Source organism: Rattus norvegicus, chromosome 12 (genome assembly GCF_036323735.1).
Source record: "Rattus norvegicus strain BN/NHsdMcwi chromosome 12, GRCr8, whole genome shotgun sequence".
In the NCBI taxonomy this organism is placed as follows: Eukaryota; Metazoa; Chordata; class Mammalia; order Rodentia; family Muridae; genus Rattus; species Rattus norvegicus.
This window is the reverse complement of record NC_086030.1, coordinates 14,381,255-14,403,538: the sequence shown is the minus strand read 5'-3', so window position 1 is coordinate 14,403,538 and position 22,284 is coordinate 14,381,255. Positions and strand designations below refer to the sequence as shown.

Sequence of the window (22,284 nt, the reverse complement as noted above, 5' to 3'; positions counted from 1 at the left end):
CTTCACCCACATTCCTGGGTACATGCTTTTAATACCAGCACTCAGAAGGCAGAGGTAGGTAGCTCTCTACAAGTTTCAGGCCAGCCTGGTCCATAGAGCAAGTTTCATGACATCAAGGAGCATGAGTTTTTATGTGTGAGTGTATATGTGTGTGGGCTGAAGAGACCAGAGGCAGCCTGTGAAGTCATTCTTCTGTTCCATCACATAGATGCTGGGGATTAAACTCAGCTTGTCATGTTTGGAGACAGGTGACTTTGTTCTCTGAGCTACCTTGAGAGCCTATAACTTTTTCTTTCATGGTTAGTGTTACAGCTGATATCCACATTGTTTCCTGTGCTAGGAATTCTGAGTTTGGGTTGAATCGAGGTTGTCATGGAATGTCCTCTTGTGACCCCTGTCACTGGCTTTTGTTTGCTACTATTACTAGTTCATCCCTTGGCTCTAAGCCCCCCACTTCTCTAACATGGGCATTAGAGATTTAAGAAGGAATCTTTATGTGTATGGGGGTCTTGCTGGAAAGTACACTGCGCTATTCAGCTACACATGGTCAGGAGCTGGAGTTAAAGACCCTGTGAGCCACTAGAAGCGGACTGGGAATTGAACCCAGGTCCTTTACAAGAGTAGACAATGACACTCACTGCTGAGCCTTGGCTTCAACTCCAACATGGGGACAATAGCTTACATATCTCAGGGACTTCCCATGCGGGCCACAAAGAGAGTGTAAAGGCACTTATAAGCTATGACCTGCCGTGAGTGTATCAATGACGAGCTAACCTAAAGAATCTCTTGGAAGGATTGGAAAGTAACCATCATGTGGAAATCCTTGTCAGTTTTCTTTGCTATAAAATCAACAGTAGGGCTATCCTTTAGGGCAAGAAGAGCAACATTGAATTCTTGTCTCACCTTCCCCAGCCCTCATTGTCAGCTTGCTGGCCACCATTACCTTGTCCCTCCTTAGAAGGGCAAGGGCTGGATGCTTATTGGGGAGCATCCGAATTGGAGCGAGGTGCTGTTTCCCCCATTAATCCTGTATGGCATCAGGTGAAGGTGAGTCTGTTAAAGGTGAGACCTTGACATCTACAACACAACCCCCACGACTAAGTCTCAGGGAACACTCAGGAAGAGGAGCAGTAAGATTTTAAGAGACAGAGAACTTGGAATTCTGTTACCCACATGGTATTTCCCAGAAATGAGGGGGGAGCCAGACCCATTAAATGTCAACAAGATCTGTACAATGAAATCTCGAATATACATACGAAGGAGGGCAGGGAAATCTCACAAGACCCTTCATTTAGATGAAGAACTCCAGGCAATTACTGACTGCTGAGAGATGGAAACTCAATCTTTCCTAGGGATGAGTCCCTTAATTGACTGACTGCCCACACCAAGTGTTAACCCAGAAAACATTTAAGGCAAACTATATGGACTCAGCAGGTTGCAGTTATATATTTATATGTATATATGTGGAACAAAAATACTAATCAAAAAGAGGCGAATTTGAGAGGGAGTAGGGGCATGGGGGAAATGGGAGGGAGGAGATGAGGGGGGATGATCTAATTTTATTTTAATTAATAATTAAAACCAAAATGATGGAGATCTTGAATTTTAGAGCTACATGATCTCTTGGATCCTGGTTGTATTAGGGATTTATTATGTAATTTTGATTGAATCAGTTATCATTGGGGGCATGTTTACCCACGACAGAGCTATTTCTCATAGGGTTGTAGAGCGAATGATATCAGCTAGTGTGGGCAAAGTGCTCAGAACAGTAAATATTGGCAATCAGGGGTTCCAGTTGAGAAATCAATGAATTTTTAGACCTCAATTACACAGTGTTGGTTGTTTGATGTTTCTCAAGTCCATCTTCTTTTTTAGTACTCCCTCCTGCACTCAGGAGCCCATGGATCCTGGTTGGGCTTAGGGATTTTGTTGTTGTTGTTTTTTTTTTTCTACTTAATTTTTGAAAATAATAATTTTGGTCACAGCTATCCCCTTATCCTCTCCTCCCAGTCAAAACCTCACAAATCCTTCTCACAGTATCTCCTCCCCTTCTCCTCAGAGAAGGTGAAGCCCTGCTCTGAGATATTGGATCTCAGCAGGACTAGGTGTATCCTCTCCCACCTAGGTCTAACCGGGCAGGCTAGTTAGGGGAAGGGGGTCCAATGGCAGGCAACAGAGTCAGAGACAGTTCCTGCTGCAATCGTTGGGAAACCCACATGAAGACCAAGCGGCACATCTGTTACAAATCTGTAAGGGGCCTGGGTCAGACCTTGCATGCTGTCTTGATCATTCTCTGTGAGCCCTACGGTTAGTTGACTCTTGTTGGTCTTCTTGTGGTGTCCTTGACATCTCCCACTTGCTCAGTCCTAAACCCTGCTCTTCCGCAGGAGTCTTTTTTTTTTTTTTTTACCTGCAGCAAACACATAGAACACTTTATTTTCACACAAGAGTAAGAGGCCACTCCCAGTGTTCAGTCATCACAATGAGCAGAGGACCTTTTGGTGGCCTCCCTGGCTCTGTCTAAACTGCTTGTACTTAAGCATCAACTAACTTACAATATCCCATCACTCCTGGGTGAGATGGGCACCTTCAAAGGTGTGGGTTTCCATCAGTCTCAGTGTCAGCTGCAGTTCTGCCGATCACGCCACAAGAGTGAGTGATGCCAGTAGCCTGTCCAACCTTAAGAGATCCGTCCTTTATCCTTCAAGGCTCTTAGTTAAGACCTTGTTCCTATGAACACACTTGGGGCACAGCATGTTATCCTCCAGGTGTGGGGGCGGAAATGTGCAGGCCGGAAGCAGGAAGAGGGCAATCGCTTTCCCTTTCTTATCGGGTACCCAGGCTTATCCAGCATGGAACTGTAGTCGAACCCAACCACTTGAGGTTGCGGGAAGGCTTGTCCCATGCACCACACACCACATTTCCCCATAGGTCTCCGATGTTGCATTGGAAGGCACTGCCTCCAACTTCTTAGCATTGGCTGCTATTCTGGCCCAAGATGCCAACACTGCCTCTGAGGCAGATGTAGTTACCACCGTGGTGCTGACTTCCTCATAGAGCACAGGAGGATCAACGAGAGCAGGTATCTGCTCCTCTGGTACAGTGACGATCTCCAGGGGAACTGTCACCTGAGACTCTTCCCCAGGTTCCGTCTTCATTTTTTTCCGAGGCATCTTCAACCTGGCCTCTTTGGCTGAGTCAGGAACATTCTTCAACTCGGGCATTTGATCTGGGAAAGCCCTTGCAAGGAGTCGTTTATAAGCATCTAATTTCTGGCCTTTGCTGCTCAGCTTCATCTCCTGGCACCAGGCCCGCAAAACGTCTCGGTGAATCAGGTTCACGGGGGGCAGATGCTGTGGAAAAGGAGGAACAGGTACCTTCCTACGAGTGTGCCCTGGAGTCTCAGGATCTTGTGCACTTTTCTCCTCTGGTTTACAACCGTCATCTTTCTCTGACTTTCTTTGTTTCTTCCCCGTTGCTTTAGTCTTTGCAGAAGACGTGCTCGGTTGGCTAGACATCTGGCATTCCACTTCTTCCCTTGGCTCCTCTGCACGCCCCTTCTTGCTTCCAGACGGCTCCATCTTGAATTTAGATGAGACCTCCGAAAGAAAGTTCTCCTAGCTTCCCTTCCACAGGAGTCTTAGAGCTTCCCTGATGTTTGACTGTGGCTCTCTGTATCTCAGTTCCCCCACCTCTCTCTGTGTGGAATGAATTTCACCCCCCTCTTATCCCACCCCCGTAAACCTCAGTTCTTCCCTGCAAATCTTCTTCCCACATTCACGACTTGTTTCATGTCCTAAGGACATTATCTAGTGCCATGTGCGTGACTGTGAGTTTGGAAGCCTGCGGGTCACCAGTGGGTTCACAACTGAGTACAATTCCTCCTTCTCTCATTAGGCAGCAATGAGTGTCAGGCCCTGTCTCTTTCTCACTGGCACCAAAGGGTGGCAGGTGTTGAATTTTGGTGGATAGATATAGTAGAGGAATATTTCTTTTGAGTCTGTGTCTTCCATATCCCAGGCTTGTCTCAAACACTCTATGTTGCTTTGAACTTTGTCTTTGAACTTCTGATGCCCCTGCCTCTGCTCTGTAAGTGCAGGATTGCAGAAGTCTATTACTTATGATAGTACACTGGGGATAGAGCCAGAGTTCTGTGACTGCTAAGCAGAATGTCTCTCCACCAACTGATCCTTATCATTACTCCTAGCGTTTCTTTTTCTTTTTGCACAAAGAAGCACTCATCATGCGTGCTGGACAGTTGCCTCAGGGGTTGAGTGGGCTTTTGCACTTCTGGAGAACTGGTGCTTGATTCCTAGACATTACAGTGGAGATATAGGTCCTTGAGCAGCTCCAGTATTTTTCAGTGAAGGAGAAAGTCCTTCTGTAATGGTGTGCAGATGACACAGTTTTGGCTTAATTTCATGAAGATTTGAATGAAGTCAGCCTTGGTGAGAGATTATTTTATATTATCGAATTTGCTTGAATTTCTGATAGAAACAAACTAAGAAACTTTGGTCTTACTTATATGGCACTGTTGTTCACTGACGCCACCCAGAATGTTAACTCAAAGGAGGTCAAAATAGGCTGTAGATGAACTTCATGAACTGTCTAGGGGAAGAGAGTACCAAAGTCCACGTGAGGCAGAGGTGATCCATCTACTGGCTGGATCCCTGGTGCCACCCATCTTTCCAGCATATAAGTACTGCAGGCTGGCCTCAGTGCAGCAGTGTGGGCAGAAAGGAAGCCCTGCAGAGCATCAGAGGCCCAGCTAGAGGGACAACACAGAGGAGTAATTTGCTGACAGACCTGCAGGGATGGACCTGCTTTCAGCTCTCACACTGGAAACCTGGGTCCTCCTGGCAGTCGTCCTGGTGCTCCTCTACGGGTGAGTGACTTCAGAAGTTCCCCCTGCGACCAGGTTCTTGGGTTTGAAGTTATATTCAGACCTGAACTTTTTTATTATTGGGTGGCTCAAACTGGTACCAGAATCAGGCTGGAGTGATGATGGCTCCGTGTTTAAGGCCAGTGGCTGCTCTTCAGAGGATCACTATTTGAACCCCAACATCCACATGCAACTCACAGTCATCTGTAACTATGGCTAAAGGTGATCTGACACCTTCCACAGGCAAGCTAGGATGGGACTGAAAGGCGGCAGTTTTCTAACCTGGCTAACTCCTAAATAATTAAAAGAGAGGACTATTAAGTTTATTAGCAAGCTTTAAGGACTATGACGGGGCAGGTTCTAAGCTATTCTTACCCACAAAGCTCTCTCAACCATAGTCCCCAAATACTTGCAGTGTGACTTTTTCCCTGGGTTGCTCTGTTCCGTGTGTGTCCTCATGGTAAGCTCCCTTGGTGAATCCTTCTCATGCCTGCTTTTGTGGTGTCCTTGTTCTTCCTCTACTTTCCTCATGGCCCTTCTTCTTCTGGACCCTCACCTGCCTTGTGGCCAACAGCTTCTTCTCCTCTGTCCAATCTTTATTTAACTAATCAGGGATAATAGGGGAGCATTCTTTATACCACATTGATACCGAGATTCTTCAATACTGAAGACACTGCCCATGTCTGGACTATCTCCATGTCTCAGGGCACAGAAACCAGCATCAGAATACACAGAGCACAAAGACCCTCCTTCAACAGAAAGCAGAAGTTGAAATTAATTCTTGTAAAAAGTTTTCAAAATTTCATGGTTTTATTTATTTATTGTCATTAGGGGCAGTACTACAATGTGCGTGCGTGCGTGCGTGCGTGCGTGCGTGCGTGTGTGTGTGTGTGTGTGTGTGTGTGTGTGTGTGTGTGTGTGTAGGTCAGGGGACAACTTTTCAGAGTCACTTTTCTCCTATCATGTGGGTCCTGAAGACCAAACTCAGATAATCAACGTTAGCAGTCAGTGGAGTCATCTCCAAGGCCCAAAATGAAACGATGACAGAGTGAATTTTGCATTTTAATGTTTTGGCAGCATGGGGGATCAAGCCAGAGTCTATCTATGCTAGGCAAACTGTTTATTTCTGAGCTATAGTTCCAGTGGTACTGACTCTTAGTAAAGGTCCTACTGATGCTGTGCTGATCTGCTGGGCACCCCAACCCCAACCCTTCTTCAACTCCCTCTTTTGAGGTTTACTGTAACAGTAAGGAGTTTTCTATGCCACCATTGGTTTATATAACAACGCAGAGAACTTTGTACTTTTTGAAAGCTTCAGGCACTAAGCTGGACAGATTCTGAGCTATTCTAACCTGAATAACTGTGCTGGCCTGGCTCACTTTTCAGCCTACTTCCTAAGCACAAGGCCTGTTACGTGACATTATAGCATTACCCTGGCACCTCCTTCGTCATTGTGTCCTCACTGCCAGGTCCCCAGGTCCCACCTGTGACTCTCTCCCTCTCTCTGAGAACAGAGGTCCCACCTTTTTTCTCTTGCCCAGGCATATGCTGTTCTACCCTTGATTTGACCAATCAGATGGTGGAGAACAATGCTTTACAAAATATTAACTCAGGAGATGCTTCATAATAACAACAATACCAAAGTCTGAACCAGAGATCTATAACTAGATATGTGGGCACAGAAATCAGCAATGACTACACAGTGCACAAAAACATCCCCCAGTAGTTTACTGATAACACTTAGAATAGGTTTGACTTAACTTAGTTCTAGTTATCCCTAGTTCCATGAGAACTCAGCAGACATAGATACCAGCAATGGGATGGCATGCACACTGGCCCCTCACCATTCCCAAAGCTCTCTGGGAACTGGAGGGGCAGCCAAGTTATTGCTTTGTTTCAGTGTTTGATGATGGTCTTGCTTGTCTCCTGTCTTCTCTCTGTGTGTGGCCATAAGTCTTTCTTTTTCCCTTTATAGATTTGGGACCCGCACACATGGACTTTTCAAGAAACAGGGGATTCCTGGGCCCAAACCTCTGCCTTTTTTTGGCACTGTGCTGAATTACTATATGGTGAGTATTGGCTCAGTTTTCCAAATGGTTTCTGCTTGTGGCCAATAATGTCTTAGTTCTATTAAATGCTCCTTATGAGGAAACCCTGAGACATCAGGCCCTCATACTGTGTGTCCTCTTGATTCTTGACAATGTTTGCGAGTCCCCTGGGTCTCTATTGCCAACTTAAAACTTAATAGTAAGATTGTATGTGTTTTTATAGAGTGTATCCAGGCTTTGGCATGTGTGTGAGTGTCCACACGTGTGTGCAGGGGCATATGCATGTGTATGTGTATGTATGTGGAAGACAGGTTGACTCTAGGTATCTTCCTGATTGCCATTCACTTCATCTTTTAAGGCAGAGTCTCTCATTTTGACTTGGCGCTCTCTGACTTGACTAGTTTAGGTCACCAGCTTGCTCTCAGGTTTCCTTGTCTCTGATTCTTGTGATCTGGTTCTATTACCTCCTGCTAGGTATTTACATAGATCCTGGGGACTCAAATTCTGGTTTCCACAGGATGCTTTTCCCACTGAAGCATCTCCATAGCTGCCATTGTCGCCCCCCCCCCCATTTATTTATTTATGTTGAGGGTGTGTATATGCCACAGTAGGCCTGTGGAGGTCAGAGCACAGTTTGGGAGAGTCAGTCTGCTCAGGCTGACATCTTAGTCTTAGGGATAGAGCTCAGGTTATCTGCTTGTTGGCAAGTGTCTTTTCATTCAAAGTCATGCCACTGGCCCTAGTATCAGTTTTTTGAAATTAACCTTAGGTGAAGTTCCCAGATCTCATTCAATCTTGATACTGAGGACATTGTGCTCTGACCTTGTGAGCAGTAATAGAAGAGTTTTTTTTTTTTTTTTTTTGGTTTCGTTTTTATATCTCACTGTAGAGTCCAGGAAGTCATTGCTATAGTTGTTTGGAGAAAATCTTGAAGAGGTTCTAAATTCTAGGACACAAATCTGTATTTACTAGATTAAAATTGTCTTTGTGTGAGTTCCTGTGAGTGATGCTTTTGTTCTTTTTGCTGAACATTTCTGAAGCATCAACTTAACGTGGGCCCCTCAGTCCACACCTTTGGGAGGGTTTTCATATACTTGAGTTCTCTGCTTAATCTTTGAACCCAGGATGTTTTTGTATGGTGCTAGACTCTGCTTACACTATTATGGAATATTTGGGTCCTCAGAACTAGGGCATTTACTTTCTCTCTTCCTTTAGGTACTGGGGTCCTGGTTAGGGATTGATTCATTTAGAAAGATTTTATGTGTACAAGGTTGTGTGTGTGTGTGTGTGTGTGTGTGTGTGTGTGCGCGCGCGCGTGTGAGTGCAGTAGTTATGGAGGTAGAAGAGGGTCACAGATTTCCTGGAGCTAGAGTTAGAGATGAGTATGAGATGTAGGAAGTGGGTTCTGGGAATGGAACTTGGATCCTCTGTAAGGTTAGCCAATGCGCTCTCTCTCTCTCTCTCTCTCTCTCTCTCTCTCTCTCTCTCTCTCTCTTAAAGATTTATTTATTTTATGTATGTGAGTACACTGTCCTCAGACACACCAGAAGAGGGCATCAGATTCCATTACAGATGGTCGTGAGCCACCATGTGGTTGCTGGGAATTGAACTCAGGTCCTCTGGAAGAGCAGTCCGTGCTCTTAACCTCTGAGCCATCTCTCCAGCCCAGCCAATGCTCTTAACTGTGAAACCTTATATATGCTAGGCAAACTGCTCTACTGTAAATGCTGATATGTACCTACAGCTGCCTCTCTTCCTTTTCTTTTTTTTTTTTTTTCGGAGCTGGGGACCGAACCCAGGGCCTTGCGCTTGCTAGGCAAGTGCTCTACCACTGAGCTAAATCCCCAACCCTGCCTCTCTTCCTTTAAAGGCAGCAATCTTATGTGTGAGTCTGAGTAGTGAGTGAGATTATCTGAGACAGGATGATGGTTGTCTCAGATAGATCCTTACTTATATCTTTTTTTAAAATTTATTTTAAAAGTTTGTTAAAAGTGAAGCCACTAGGGAAAGGATGATTTAAAAAATATTAGAAAATCAAGTAATGAGAATGTAATGTGGCATGTAGGCTCTAAGTCCAGGTGGACTGATTGTGATTTTCCTGCTTTGGTACCTGGTCCATTGTCAGTCCCCTACACATACATTCCCAAGCTCACACCCAGAGGCGAGTGGCAAAGTTTGTGCTGCTCTCTGCTCAGGATTTTCTTTCTACAGGCTCTGTGCATATTATTTGAAAACAATTCTATTTAATATAATTATCATCATCATCATTTTTAATATGTGTGTGTGTGTGTGTGTGTGTGTGTGTGTGTGTGTGTGTGTGGTGTGTATGTTATGCCTATGTACATATCTGTGTCTGTGAATTGGCATGCAGAGGCCACCGGAAGGTGTCACATGTCCTTCTCTCTCATTCTGTCTCAAAATTTTTCAATGAGAGTTTGTGTGTGTGTGTGTGTGTGTGTGTGTGTGTGTGTGTGTGTGTGTGTGTTTCAGAGACAATAAACCTGACTTCATGGGATCTGAGGGTTTTGGTGCTCTGGCTACAAAAGGGTTGATACATACAGGACAGCAATGAATTTCATGCCATTTCTCTTCTCAGGGTTTATGGAAATTCGATGTGGAGTGCCATAAAAAGTATGGAAAAATATGGGGGTGAGTATTCTGGAAAGTTCCATTGAGTTGACCCTCTTTAGGATGAGGCACTCCACTTGTGAAAGGACAATGAATTAAAGCCATCCACCTCTGTGTGTAAAGGTGATACTGTATGTCATTAAGTGCCAGGGTTCAAATGTCTAAGTGATTCGAGAACATTGCAGACTGTGGCTTTTTGACAGGTTTGATGTTCCATGGAGTTGTTTTTTTTTATTATTTATTCACTTCACAACCCAGTCACTGCCCCCTCCATGCCCCCACACAGTTCCTGCTCCTTCCCTCTCACCCCTCCTCTATCCTCTGAAAAGGTGGGGCCCCTGGGAACTCCCCAGGCCTCTTGTTTTATCCAGTGTCATCTTCTAATTTGTTTTCTCCTATGAAACATCCTTTCCCAGATATGCGATGCATTGTTTCAGTTTCCTCTGTTCTGCTCTGACAAATATCTTGTTACATCTCTTTGCCACACTGGCCCATTTCCTTACAGAAGACCACATTCTTTCACCTCATTGTTAACTTAGTATGTCCTTTGACAGTACGGGGTTGGGGTTGAGGATCTAGCTAAGGGCTTGGTAAATGATTCATGCTTAGCATTTAAAAATCTTTCTCTGCTCTTATAGAGACTTAGTTGTTGTCCATATTGTATTTTAAATCAACTTTTTTTTTCCTGGAATGGGGACGTGCATCCTGGTGCATATGTGTCAGTCAGAGGATAACCTGTGGAATTTAGTTCTCTACTTCTAGGAGACCGAACTCAGGTAATCAGGCTTGGTACAGGTGCCTTGATCTACTGAGCCATTTCCTCAGCCCCTGCCAAGGGTTTTGGTAAAAGTGTGTATCAGATCACAGCTTGTGACAGTCAGTTCTCTCTTTCCACCACATAGATCCCAGGGACTGAGCTGACATCATTACGTACTTTTTTGGGCCATTTTGCTTCCCCACTCTAGGAAGTAGCTGTGAGCAAATACTCAGGCAGGGTCAGGACCTTAAACCTTCAGCTGGAACGTTGACAATCATGCTCAGGGCATGTGAGGTGGATCCCAGCTGCTGTGAATACAAGAGTACAGAAGACAGCCTGTGTAGCTCTGCCCTCTGCTTCCTGGCCCTCATGTTTTTCCAGTCCAGTCTTCTAGACTACCTGATCCTTGGAGAAGTAGACACAGGCGTCTCAGTTAAATTCTGTGTAAATTTAGGGTCTGTACTCTAGGCAGGCTTCCTGACGCTGAGCTGCATTTCAACACCAGATGTTGGCATATTTTATTATTCTTTTTTTATAAAAAGATTTATTCATTTATTATATGTAAGTACACTGTAGCTGTCTTCAGATACACCAGAAGAGGGCATCGGATCTCTTTACAGATGGTTGTGAGCCACCATGTGGTTGCTGGAAATTGAACTCAGGACCTCTGGAAGAGCAGTCGGGTGCTCTTAACCGCTGAGTCATCTCTCCAGCCCTTTATTATTCTTAAGATTAAAATTTTTGTTTAATTTTCAAGTTAGGGTTTCTCTGTGTGTAGCCCTGGTTGTTGTGGTTTCACATTATAGATCAGACTGGCCTTAATCTCACAGAGATCCATCTGCCTCTGCCTTCTGTGTGTTGGGATTAAAAGTTGTCTGAAACTAGCACCTGGGTAGAATAATGTTTAAATCTAAATTTTTATTTTAAAGATTTATTATTTATACTTTAAAATATTTAACATTAATATTTTCTTGTAAAGATTTAATTACTAATTTTTACTTCCGTATTTATTTTTTTTCCTTGTCTCAAGTTTATTTGTAAAAATAGCATAGGACACTGGTCATCTGCAAATAGTGTGTAGGTGGGTGTGTCACAGCAGTCGTCTGTCTTCACACTGGCAGGCGCCTTTTCTATGGAGCCTTCACAGGGGCCTGGGCACCCTTGGGAGCCTGGGCTGGAGCTGAAGCCTGGGCCTTAGCTGCAGCTTTGGCCTCTGCCTTGGTTTGAACCTTGGGCTTTGGTTGGCAGAGCCTCTGACCCTTGGCCGCATAGCTTCGAATCTTCTTCCCAAGCTTGGGGCGAGCGATGAAAACCAGACGGCTAAGTTTGCAGCTGGAGCCCTTTGGCATCTTGAGCTTGATGGCCTGAGGCTTCACGAGGGCCTTGGTGGCCTCTGCCCGTGCACTCACGGCCTTTGCATTGTCAGCCTGCATCTTCTTCAGGCCTTTCTTGTTGTGCTTCTTGGCAAAGCGCATGTTCCTCAGGAACTTGGGGTCAACCCCCTTGAGAGATTCGTATCTTTGTGACCGAGGTTTCTTGATGCCATTTCTGTGCCATTTGCGGGACCGGTTTTGTGTGTGGTGTGGTTCTTGGATTTGGCCATGGTAAGCCACGGCTCCCGCAGCGCCTGGGCCGTATTTGATTTTTAACGTATATGACACTGTCACTATCTTCGGACACACCAGAAGAGGGCATCAGATCTCATTACAGATGGTTGTGAGCCACCATGTGCTTGCTGGGAATTGAACTCAGGACCTCTGGAAGAGCAGTCAGTGCTCTTAACCGCTGAGCCATCCCTCCAGCCCTGTATTTAATATTTAAGCCTCTACTTTCAATACTTTTAATTCTGTTTCTGTTCATGTGTGTGTACATGATTGTAGAGGATTGTATTGAATATCCCTGGACCTGCTGTTACAGGTGGTTGTAAGTCATCCTAGGAACCAAACTTGGGTCCACTGCAAGAGCAACACGTGCTCTTAACTGTGGAGCAATCTCTTCAGCCCCTTGCAGTATTTCAAATATTCAAATTCATAGAAAATTGTATAGGTAACTCTCATGTATATACATCTAGACTGGGCAAATTTCCACTTGTTGTTTCTAAGTCTTTCAGGGCCGTTTTGTCTTAAACCAACTCATTGTGTCTTGAATGACGTTACTTGTTAATTTACAAAGACTCCATTGTTTCCCTGATCAGAACCCCAAAGCTGAACTGGGAACTCCTGTGACCGTGTATTGTATAAGCAGAGTGAGGGCCCTGCAGCATTAGGATCGAAGTCTGTGTGTGGCTCTCACTTCAGAACCTGGTTCATCAGCTGTCTTCCCCACACAGGTTGTTTGATGGTCAAATGCCTCTGTTTGCCATCACGGACACAGAAATGATCAAGAATGTGCTAGTGAAGGAATGCTTTTCTGTCTTCACAAACCGGCGGGTAGGTCATATTGTTTTCTCACTCATTAATTTATTTATTCATTCACTTTGCATCCTGATTGCATCTTTCCTTTCCTCCCAGTCCCTCCCTTACTGATCCCTCCTCTTCTCCTCGGAGAAGGGGAAGTCCCACTTGTGAACCACCTTGCCATGGGATATCCAGTAGCATCATGACCAAGGGCATCCTCTCACACTGATGCCCAACCAGACAGTCCAGCTAGGGGGATGAGATCCAATGGCTGTCAACCAATTCCGAGACAGCTCTATCTCCAGTTGGTAGGGAACCCACTCGAAGACCAGGCTACACATCTGCTACAAATGTTCAGGGAGCCTAAGTCCAGACACTGTAATCACTTTTTTTATGGCTCAGTCTTTGTGAATCCCAAGGTCCCAGGTTAGTTGACTTTTGTAGGTTTTCTTGTGGTGTTCTCGACACTCCTGGCTTACTCAATCCTAACCCCTACTCTTCCACATGACTTTTTTTTTTCTTTTTTTTCGGAGCTGGGGACCGAACCCAGGGCCTTGTGCTTGCTAGGCAAGCGCTCTACCACTGAGCTAAATCCCCAGCCCACATGACTCTTTTATCCCTGCACATATTTTAGCAAGATCCATCTTTTGGGTGGATGGTTTTGTGTATGAACTGCTCTGTCCCCTCTTTCCTCTGGTAGTCCTGCCTGACTACAGGAGGTGACACTTCAGTCTCCATATCCCTAGCTACTAGGAGTCTTAGGTAGGGTTACCCCCAAAGACTTCTCAGGACCTCTTCCTTACCAGGTTTCTGGCTAGTCACAGAGGTGCCCCCCCCCCCCCAGATTCCTATTCTATCTCCCAGCCCTCTCTAACCCACCCACACCTTATCCTCATCCCTGTTCCCCTCCCCAACCCCTTTCCCATCCAGTTTCCTTCCTCCATGCCATCCCATGTCTGTTTTATTTCCTCTTCTGTGTGAGACTCAGTCTTCCTCCCTTGCGTCTTTCTTATTACTTAGTTTCTTTGCGTCTGTAGACTTTAGGGTGGTCACCCTGTACTCCTCGGCTAAAATACACTCATAAGATTACATCCCACGTGAGTCTTTTTGCATCTGGGGTACTTCACTGAGGATATTTTCTACTTCAGTCCATTTGCCCCCTAGGAGCTTGCTTGCTAGCAATTCTAGCCAAACCCTAGACTTCTAGATTCAAGGAGAGACCTTGCCTCAAAAAATACCATAGAGAGTTATAGAGAAAGATGCCTGTTCCCACATGAGCATACATGGGCATGTGCACTAGTCTTCATGCGTACACTCATATACATAGAGACACACACAGACACACAGACAGACACACACCATATAAAGACATCCTTTACATATAGCTCATGTTGTAAATACAGACCTGGAGAACTTGTCTGATGCCAAGTTCACTTTCTATCTCTCTCTAAGCCTAATGCCTTGGTATAGCTCTGGAGTTTGACTAAGGCTTGTTCTCATCTTCTCCCTAACCATAGAACTAGTTTTCCAACTACAGAGAAATTTACATTTAAAAGAATCCTGGAGTATAAAGGGATGGAACCATCTGAGAAGGCACCTAATTTCTCATAGCCTGTGAGGCATTCTGACATTGGCTTTTTGTTTGGACTCTAGGATTTTGGCCCAGTGGGGATTATGGGGAAAGCCATCTCTGTATCTAAGGATGAGGAGTGGAAGAGATATAGAGCCTTGCTGTCACCCACGTTCACCAGTGGAAGACTCAAGGAGGTGAGTGAAATTCTTTTAAGTGCAGCCTGTGTGACTGGAGTCCCCATCATAACTGCGGATGGTTTTTTGTTTTGTTTAGATGTTCCCTGTCATCGAACAGTATGGAGACATTTTGGTAAAATACTTGAGGCAAGAGAAAGGCAAACCTGTCCCTGTGAAAGAGTGAGTGCTGGTCCATTCCTATGGTTCTGGGAGATGAAGGGTAACTGGGGTGCTGCTTACACAGTCTAGCCACTTGTCCCTGTCCCTTTGGACACCAGATGACATTATATACAGTTTAAAAAGGAACAAGTGTGACAGTAAGAAGTTTGCAGGGGTAGAGGGTGGGTAGGCTGGGAAGGGCTTGATCCATATTCACAAGGCTTTGCTTGTCTCCTGAGAATATGAATACTTTCCCACGCCCTGATGCATCTGTTACACTCCCACACCTGTCTCCCCACAGAGTGTTTGGTGCCTACAGCATGGATGTGATCACCAGCACATCATTTGGAGTGAATGTTGATTCCCTCAACAACCCGAAGGATCCTTTTGTGGAGAAAGCCAAGAAGCTCTTAAGAATTGATTTTTTTGATCCGTTGTTCTTGTCAGTAGGTATGTGGGTGGTTCTTCTGCCTTGTGTTCCATTGCCCTTGTCATGTTTGTCAGTGATTATGTTTGTCAGTTCTGCCTTTCTCTTCCTCACTTCCCTGATTGTAGGGCTCTAGTGGTGTATAGTTCATCTGCCATGTAATTCATCCCCTAAAGGCACAGTTCAGTATTTTCAGTGCATTCAGAGGCATGTAGACCAATTACTTCTCTTTTTGAATATTTTTCTTTGAGACAGGTTTTCACCGTTTGCTCTAGCTGGCCTGAAAATTGCTCTGTATACCAGGCTGTGCTTGAACTTAAAGTGATCCCTCTACCTCTGCCTCTTGAGTGCTGGGATTACATTGTTCACTTCTGAGTCCTGGTTTTATTTTAGAATTCTTTCATTTGTATAAATACAAATTTGTATAAATAGAAATTTGGATAAATACAAATTTGGCTCTCTATAAATCCAGAACTCTCCATGGTTGCAAGATTATAAGGCACGATATTGACTACACCCACCCCTAATTCTAACTTCCCATATCACTTAGATACTGAGACACATCTTCCTCCCCATTTCCTGTCTCTTTCTTTGCTTCGGTATCCAGTCCATACAATTCAGTGCTGCCTGCTACGTGCAGGCTGTCAGTTCAGGTGAGGACCATGCCATCTCCAGGGAATGGTTCCTTGCTCCCCATTCCTGGTTCTGACTTTATTTCCACTCCTGCCTTCATGATGTTCCTTGGGCCTTGATGTGTGAGGTGCTAATATAGATGCTCCATTTAGGGTACAGCACTAAACAGCCCCTCATTCTCAGTACTCTCATTTCTTAGGGATCAACATTGACTGAAGGCCAACCTAGTCCATTACCAATGTCAGTCATAGTGTATTCTGTTCTAGCTATGTTGTAACCTTCCCGGAATCTTGACCTAAGCAACCATCAGTTTACTTCTTCTATATCTGTGTATTCTGGGCATTCCACATCAATGAGATCATAGACTATGGGGTATCTGTACAGGCCTCTTTCATTTAGCACAATATTAAATAAAGCGAATGTTACTATGTCCAGTGTTTGTGATTTTTTTTCTTTCTGAGTGTTGATCACCTGTCCTTGAGCTTGGCTTTTTAAAATTTTCTTTTTTAATTTTTTTGAGACAGAGTTTCACTGTATAGAACTGACTGTTCGTTTTGTGTCTGTGTGACTTGGTGTTTTTGTGTCATGTGTAGATCAGAGGATAACTTGCAGCAGTTGGTTCTGCCCTTCACAGGGTGGGTTCCAGGGATCAAACAGGTAGTCGGTCTTCTCTGCAGGAACCTTTAGCTATTGTGCCATCCTAATGGCCCTTGTATTTTCTTTGTGAATCCACATGAACTCCAGGAGTCGAGTTAAACTTAAGCATCACATGGCAGCTTTGGTTACTCCAACGTGTGGAAGCAGCAGTATAGTTCTGACCCAGCGTGAGCCAGGTCCTGGAGAGATGGCTTCTTGTTGAGACACTGGTGACTTGTTCTTGGGATTGCTTTATGATTTATTTAAATGAAACTTGCATTTCCTTTAAACCTTATTTTTTCTTTTCCAGTACTCTTTCCATTCCTCACGCCAGTATATGAGATGTTAAACATCTGCATGTTCCCAAAAGATTCAATAGAATTTTTCAAAAAATTTGTGTACAGAATGAAGGAAACCCGCCTGGATTCTGTGCAGAAGGTAATGAGTGGTGGTTTCATGAGAGGTTCACATTTTGACAACATGTTGGGCTGTGAATAGGTAATGTGCGCTAATGATAGACAGATAAGGCTAGACTTAGAAAGAATATTTATATTTTCTGGGGGAGGAGGAGTTAGATTTTTAAAATGTTGATTGAGAATAAGCCAGGAATTAACCCTTAGCAATAGGAATGAAAGAGAGAGTACTTTTCATAAGGACTGAAATAAAGAAAAAAAAATCAGCATGGCATAAGGCCTGACCAAGAGCACAGATGTAACAGGATCTCTCCAAACTCTATCCTTTGCTGAGGAACAATTGGCAGTTGATAGTTGTGAAGGGAGGGTGTGGACACTGGTAGGTTTCCCATGTGTCAGTGGATGGTCCCACAGCCCTGCATGTGTGTGCATGACTATTTGGACTCAGTGAGTGATTTAGAAGAGGGCCCGGACTGTGGAAAAGAAATATTACAGACTACAGATGATAGAGAAGGAATTCGATGGAGGAAATAATGGGGTGGAGATGACTGTATCTGGTTGTATACATGTATGAAACTTTCCAATAACAAATAAAAATGATTAAAAAGGGGAAATGCTATTTTCTTCTCCTTCAAAAACATTTTCAAAAATTTAGAGTAATTGCTTAAAGTCCTATCTCTTGTAGTTTACTGTAAAAGTGGCTGATGTGGAAGCTAGTAACTTCTGGATTTAGCCACTCCTGCTTTTGTTCCTTGATGACTAAAGCAATCATAGCCACAGTTTTGAATTTATGGGAGCCATGTTCTCAGGCAGGAGAGAATTATGCTTCTGCACTTCTGATCCACCTCTGACCTCTGACCTTGCCCTTGCCCTTCCACTTTTGCAATTCTCCTTCTGTTTCCAGCATCGAGTGGATTTTCTTCAGCTGATGATGAATGCTCATAATGATTCTAAAGACAAAGAATCTCATACAGGTAAGCAAGTCCTTCCTGGTTCGTGGGCAAGGAAGCTCTTGGGAAGTAGATGGGCTGTACAAGTGCTTTTCTAAGTAGAATGATACCTCTGCCGAGTTACTGAAAGACAGACATGGCTGTTATCAACATGGAATTTTCTGGATGCACATGGGCATAACTTAGCTCCTAACATAAAGTGTGGTCATGATGGACATCTCCAGTGGTCTCCGTGTTAACTGCATGAGCACAGGTGTAGTTTGTGTCTTTCCCAGCACACAGTCTCAGAGCTCTGCCTAGACTCTATGTCTAATCATCCTGTCAGGGGGCATGTACCCAAAGGGTGCTGAACCTTTCTGCGAGACCCTGTTGGGCATGTTTTCTCTACCCTAATCCGTGGTAAAGATTTACTTTTCCTTTGCGTGATGTGTAAATAGCTTCTGGGGAAACCCTCTTGAACAAACGCACTGGTTCTCTTTATTTTTTTATGCACTCAAAAATCAGAGACTTAAAGTTCTTGTCATACTTGCTTGGTTAGAGTCAGACCAAAGTATTTTATATTATTTATGGCTATTGCAAAGGGTATCATTTCCCTAATTTCTTTCTCAGCCCGTTTATCCTTTGATAGAGGAAGGCTACTGATTTGTCTGAGTTAATTTTATAACCAGCCACTTTCCTGAAGTTGTTTATCAGGGTTAGTAGTTCTCTGGTGGAGGTTTTGGGGTCACTTAAGTATACTATCATATCTGCAGATAGTGGTATTTTGACTTTTCTTTCCCATTTGTAGCTCTTTGGCCTCCTTTTGTTGACTGATTGCTCTGGCTAGGACTTTGAGTATTATATTGGATAGGTATGGAGATAATGGGCAGCCTTGCCAGTCCCTGATTTTAGTGGGGTTGCCTCAAGTTTCTCTCCATTTAGTTTGATTCTGGCTACTGATTTGCTGTATATGGCTTTTACTACGTTTATGTATGGGCCTTGAATTCCTGATCTTTCCAAGACTTTTAACATGAAGAGGTGTTGAATTTTGTCAAATGCTTTCTCAGGGTCTAATGAGATGATCATGTTTTTTTTTTCTTTGAGTTTGTTTATACACTGTGTTACTTTGATGGGTTTATGTGTATTGAACCATCTCTGCCTCTCTGTGATGAAGTCTACTTGATCATGATGGTAGATCTTTTTGATTTGTTCTTGGATTTGGTTTGCAGGAATTTTATTAATTTTTTCATCGATATTCATAAGGAAAATTGGTCTGAAGTTCTCTTTCTTTGTTGGGTCTCTGTGTGGTTTAGGTATGAGTATGATTGTGGCTTCACAGAACAAATTGGATAGTGTTCCTTCTGTTTCTATTTTGTGAAGTAGTTTGAAGAGTATTGGTATTAGACTGTCTTTGAAGGTCTGATAGAATTCTGCACTGATCCTGGGCTTCTTCTGGTTGGGAGACTTTTAATGACTGCTTCTATTTCTTTAGGGGTTATGTGATTGTTTAGATGGTTTACCTGATCCTGATTGAACTTTGGTATCTGGTACCTGTCTAGAAAATTGTCTATTTCTTCCATATTTTCCCATTTTACTGAGTATAAGCTTTTACAGTAGGATCTGATGATTTTTTGGATTTCCTTGGGTTCCGTTGTTATGCCTCCCTTTTCATTTCTGATTTTGTTAATTTGGCTACTCTCTCTGTGCTCTGCTCTTAGTCTGGCTAAGGGTTTATCTATTTTGTTAATTTTCTAAAAGGACCAGCTCCTGGTTTGTTGATTATTTGTATAGTTCCTTTTGTTTCTACCTGGTTGATTTATGTCCTGAGTGTGATTATTTCCTGCCATATACTCCTCTTGGGTGTATTTGCTTCTTTTTGGTTCAGTGATTTCAGATGTGCTGTCTAGCTACTAGTGTATGCTCTCTCCAGTTTCTTTTTGGAGGCACTCAGAGCTATAAGTTTTCCTCCTAGCACTGCTTTCATTGTGTCCCATAAGTTTGGGTCTGTTTTGCCTTCATTTTCATTAAATTCTAAAAAGTCTTTGATTTCTTCTTTGACCAAGTTATTACTGAGTAGAGTGTTGTTCACCTTTCATGTGTATGTGGGCTTTTTTTGTTTTTGTTTTTATTTTTGTTTTTGTTTTTGTTTTTGTTTTTGTAGTTATCGATGACAAGCCTTTGTCTGCGGTGATCTGATAGGATGCATGGGATTATTTCAATCTTCTTGTATCTGTCAAGGCCTGTTTTGTAACAGATTTTATGGTCAGTTTTGGAGAAGTCTCATGAGATGCTGAGAAGAAGATATATTCTTCTGTTTTATGATGAAATGTTCTATAGATCTGTTATATGGATTTGGTTCATAACTACTGTTAGTTTTATTGTGTCTCTGTTTAGTTTCTGTTTCTATGATCTGTCCACTGATGAGAGTGGGATGTTGAAGTTTCCCACTATTATTGTGTGAGGTACAATGTGTACTTAAAGCTTTAGTAAAGTTTCTTTTATAAATGTGGTTGCCCTTGCATTTGGAACATAGATGTCTAGAATTGAGAGTTCATCTTGGTATATTTTTCCTTTGATGAGTATGAAGTGTCCTTCCTTATTTGTTTTGATAGCTTTTGGTTGATAGTTGATTTTGTTTAATATTAGAATGGCTACTCCAACTTGTTTCTTGGTACCATTTGCTTGGAAAATTGTTTTCTAGCCTTTTACTCTAAGGTAGTGTCTGTCTTAGTCACTGAGGTACAGTTTCTGTATGCAGCAAAATGCCAGGTCCTGTTTATGTATTAAGTCTGTTAGTCTTTGTCTCTTTATTCGATAATTGAATCCATTCACGTTAAGAGTTATTAAGGAAAAGTGATCATTGTTTCTTGTTTTTTGTTCTCAGAGTTTCAATTACATTTGTGTCGGTTTCTTCTTATGGGTTTGTTGAAAGAAGTTACTTTCTTGATTTTTTTAGGGTGTAGTTTCTCTCTTTGTGTTGAACTTTTCCATCTATTATCCTTTGTAGGGATTTGTGTAAAGATATTGTAAAAATTTGGTTTTGTAATGGAATTTCTTGGTTTCTCCATCTATGTTAATTGAGAGTTTTGCTGAATATAGTAACCTGGGCTGACATTTGTGTTCTCTTAGAGTCCATATGTCATCTTCTCAGTATTTTCTGGCTTTCAAAGTCTCTGGTGAAAAGTCTGGTGTAATTCTGATAGGTTACTTGATCTTTCCCCCCTTATTGCTTTTAATATTTTCTTTGCTTTGTGCATTTGGTGTTTTGATTATTATGTGATGGGAGGAATTTCTTGTATGTTCATGGGAATCTCTTTAGGTTAGGGAAGTTTTCTTCTACAATTTTGTTGAAGATATTTACTGTCCCTTTAAGTTGGGAGTCTTTGGTCTCTTCTGTACCCATTATCCTTAGGTTTGGTCTTCTCATTGTGTCCTAGAATTCCTGGATGCTTTGTTAGGATTTTTTTTGCATTTTGCATGTTCTTTGATGGTTGTGTCAATTTTTTTTATGATATCTTTTGCACCCGAGATTCTCTTGTACCTCTTATATTCTGCTGGTGATGCTTGCATCTACGACTCCTGATCTTTTTCTTAGGTTTTCTATCTCCAGAGTTTTCTTCATTTGTGATTTACTTATTGTTTCTATTTCCAATTTTATATTCTGGATGGTTTTGTTCAATTCTTTCACCCATTTTGTTGTATTTTTCCTGTCATTCTTTAAGGGATGTCTATGCTTCCTTTTTAAGGGATTCTACCAGTTTATCTGTGTTCTCCTGTATTTCTTTAAGGTAGTTATTTAAGTCCTCCTTAAAGTCTTCTATCATCATCATGAAATATGAGTTTAAATCTGAATCTTGCTTTTATGGTGTTTTGGGGAATCCAGGACTTGCTGTAGTGGGAGAACTGGGTTCTGATGATGTCAAATAGCCTTGGTTTTTGTTGCTTAGGTTCTTTTATCTTTCTTTTTATTTTTTCTTATTTTAAACATTTTTCTCTTTTATTATATATTTTTAAAGTTACATTTCAAATGTTATCCCCTTCCCCAATTTCCCCACAGAAACCTGCCATCTCCCTCTGCTTTTGTGTGGGTGCTCCCCCTGCCCACTCCATCCCACCTCCTTGCCCTGGCATTCCCCTACACTGGGGCATCACATCTTGACAGGACCAAGGGCTTCTCCTAATATTGATATCCAACAAGGCCATCCTCTGTTACATATGTGACTGGAGCCATAAGTCCATCCTTTTGTATTCTTGGGATGGTGGTTTAGTCCCTGGGAACTCTGGGGCATCTGGCTGGTTGATACTGTTTTTCTTCCTATGGGGTTGCAAACCTCTTCAGCTCTTTCAGTCCTTTCTCTAACTCCTCTATTGTGGACTCTGTTCTCAGTTCAATGGTTGGCTGTAAACATTTGTTCAGATTCTGCCAAAGCCTCCCAGCATGCACTCCTTGGCAGATGCAATATTGTCTGGGTTTGGTGGCTGTATATGGGATTGTTGCTTAGGTTCTTGTGCTTGTCTCTCACCATCTGTTTATCTCTGGTGTTAGTTGGTCTTGCTGTCTCTAATGAGAGCCAGTTCCTCCTGTGAGCCAGTGAACTTAGGAGTGTCAGTGCTGCTGGGAGACCAG

At 43.0% G+C, this 22,284-nt stretch overlaps 2 protein-coding genes and 2 pseudogenes across 2 annotated transcripts in view; 2 read left to right on the top strand and 2 right to left on the bottom strand.

Moving 5' to 3' along the window:
• Hint1l2 (histidine triad nucleotide binding protein 1 like 2) overlaps positions 1-22,284 on the top strand; it is an 865,401-nt gene that overhangs the window by 244,123 nt on the left and 598,994 nt on the right. The window lies entirely within an intron of this gene.
• Positions 2,526-3,620, bottom strand: Dppa4l1 (developmental pluripotency associated 4 like 1; annotated as a pseudogene).
• Positions 4,736-22,284, top strand: part of Cyp3a23-3a1 (cytochrome P450, family 3, subfamily a, polypeptide 23-polypeptide 1) — a 28,854-nt gene continuing 11,305 nt past the window's right edge. The window contains exons 1-9 of the mRNA NM_013105.2: positions 4,736-4,885; positions 6,858-6,951; positions 9,527-9,579; positions 12,645-12,744; positions 14,365-14,478; positions 14,558-14,640; positions 14,921-15,069; positions 16,626-16,753; positions 17,633-17,702. Of these exons, the coding sequence (NP_037237.2) occupies positions 4,815-4,885; positions 6,858-6,951; positions 9,527-9,579; positions 12,645-12,744; positions 14,365-14,478; positions 14,558-14,640; positions 14,921-15,069; positions 16,626-16,753; positions 17,633-17,702 (862 nt within the window). The 5' untranslated portion in view covers positions 4,736-4,814. The remainder of the gene's footprint in view (positions 4,886-6,857; positions 6,952-9,526; positions 9,580-12,644; positions 12,745-14,364; positions 14,479-14,557; positions 14,641-14,920; positions 15,070-16,625; positions 16,754-17,632; positions 17,703-22,284) is intronic.
• Positions 11,341-11,918, bottom strand: LOC108352421 (60S ribosomal protein L29 pseudogene; annotated as a pseudogene).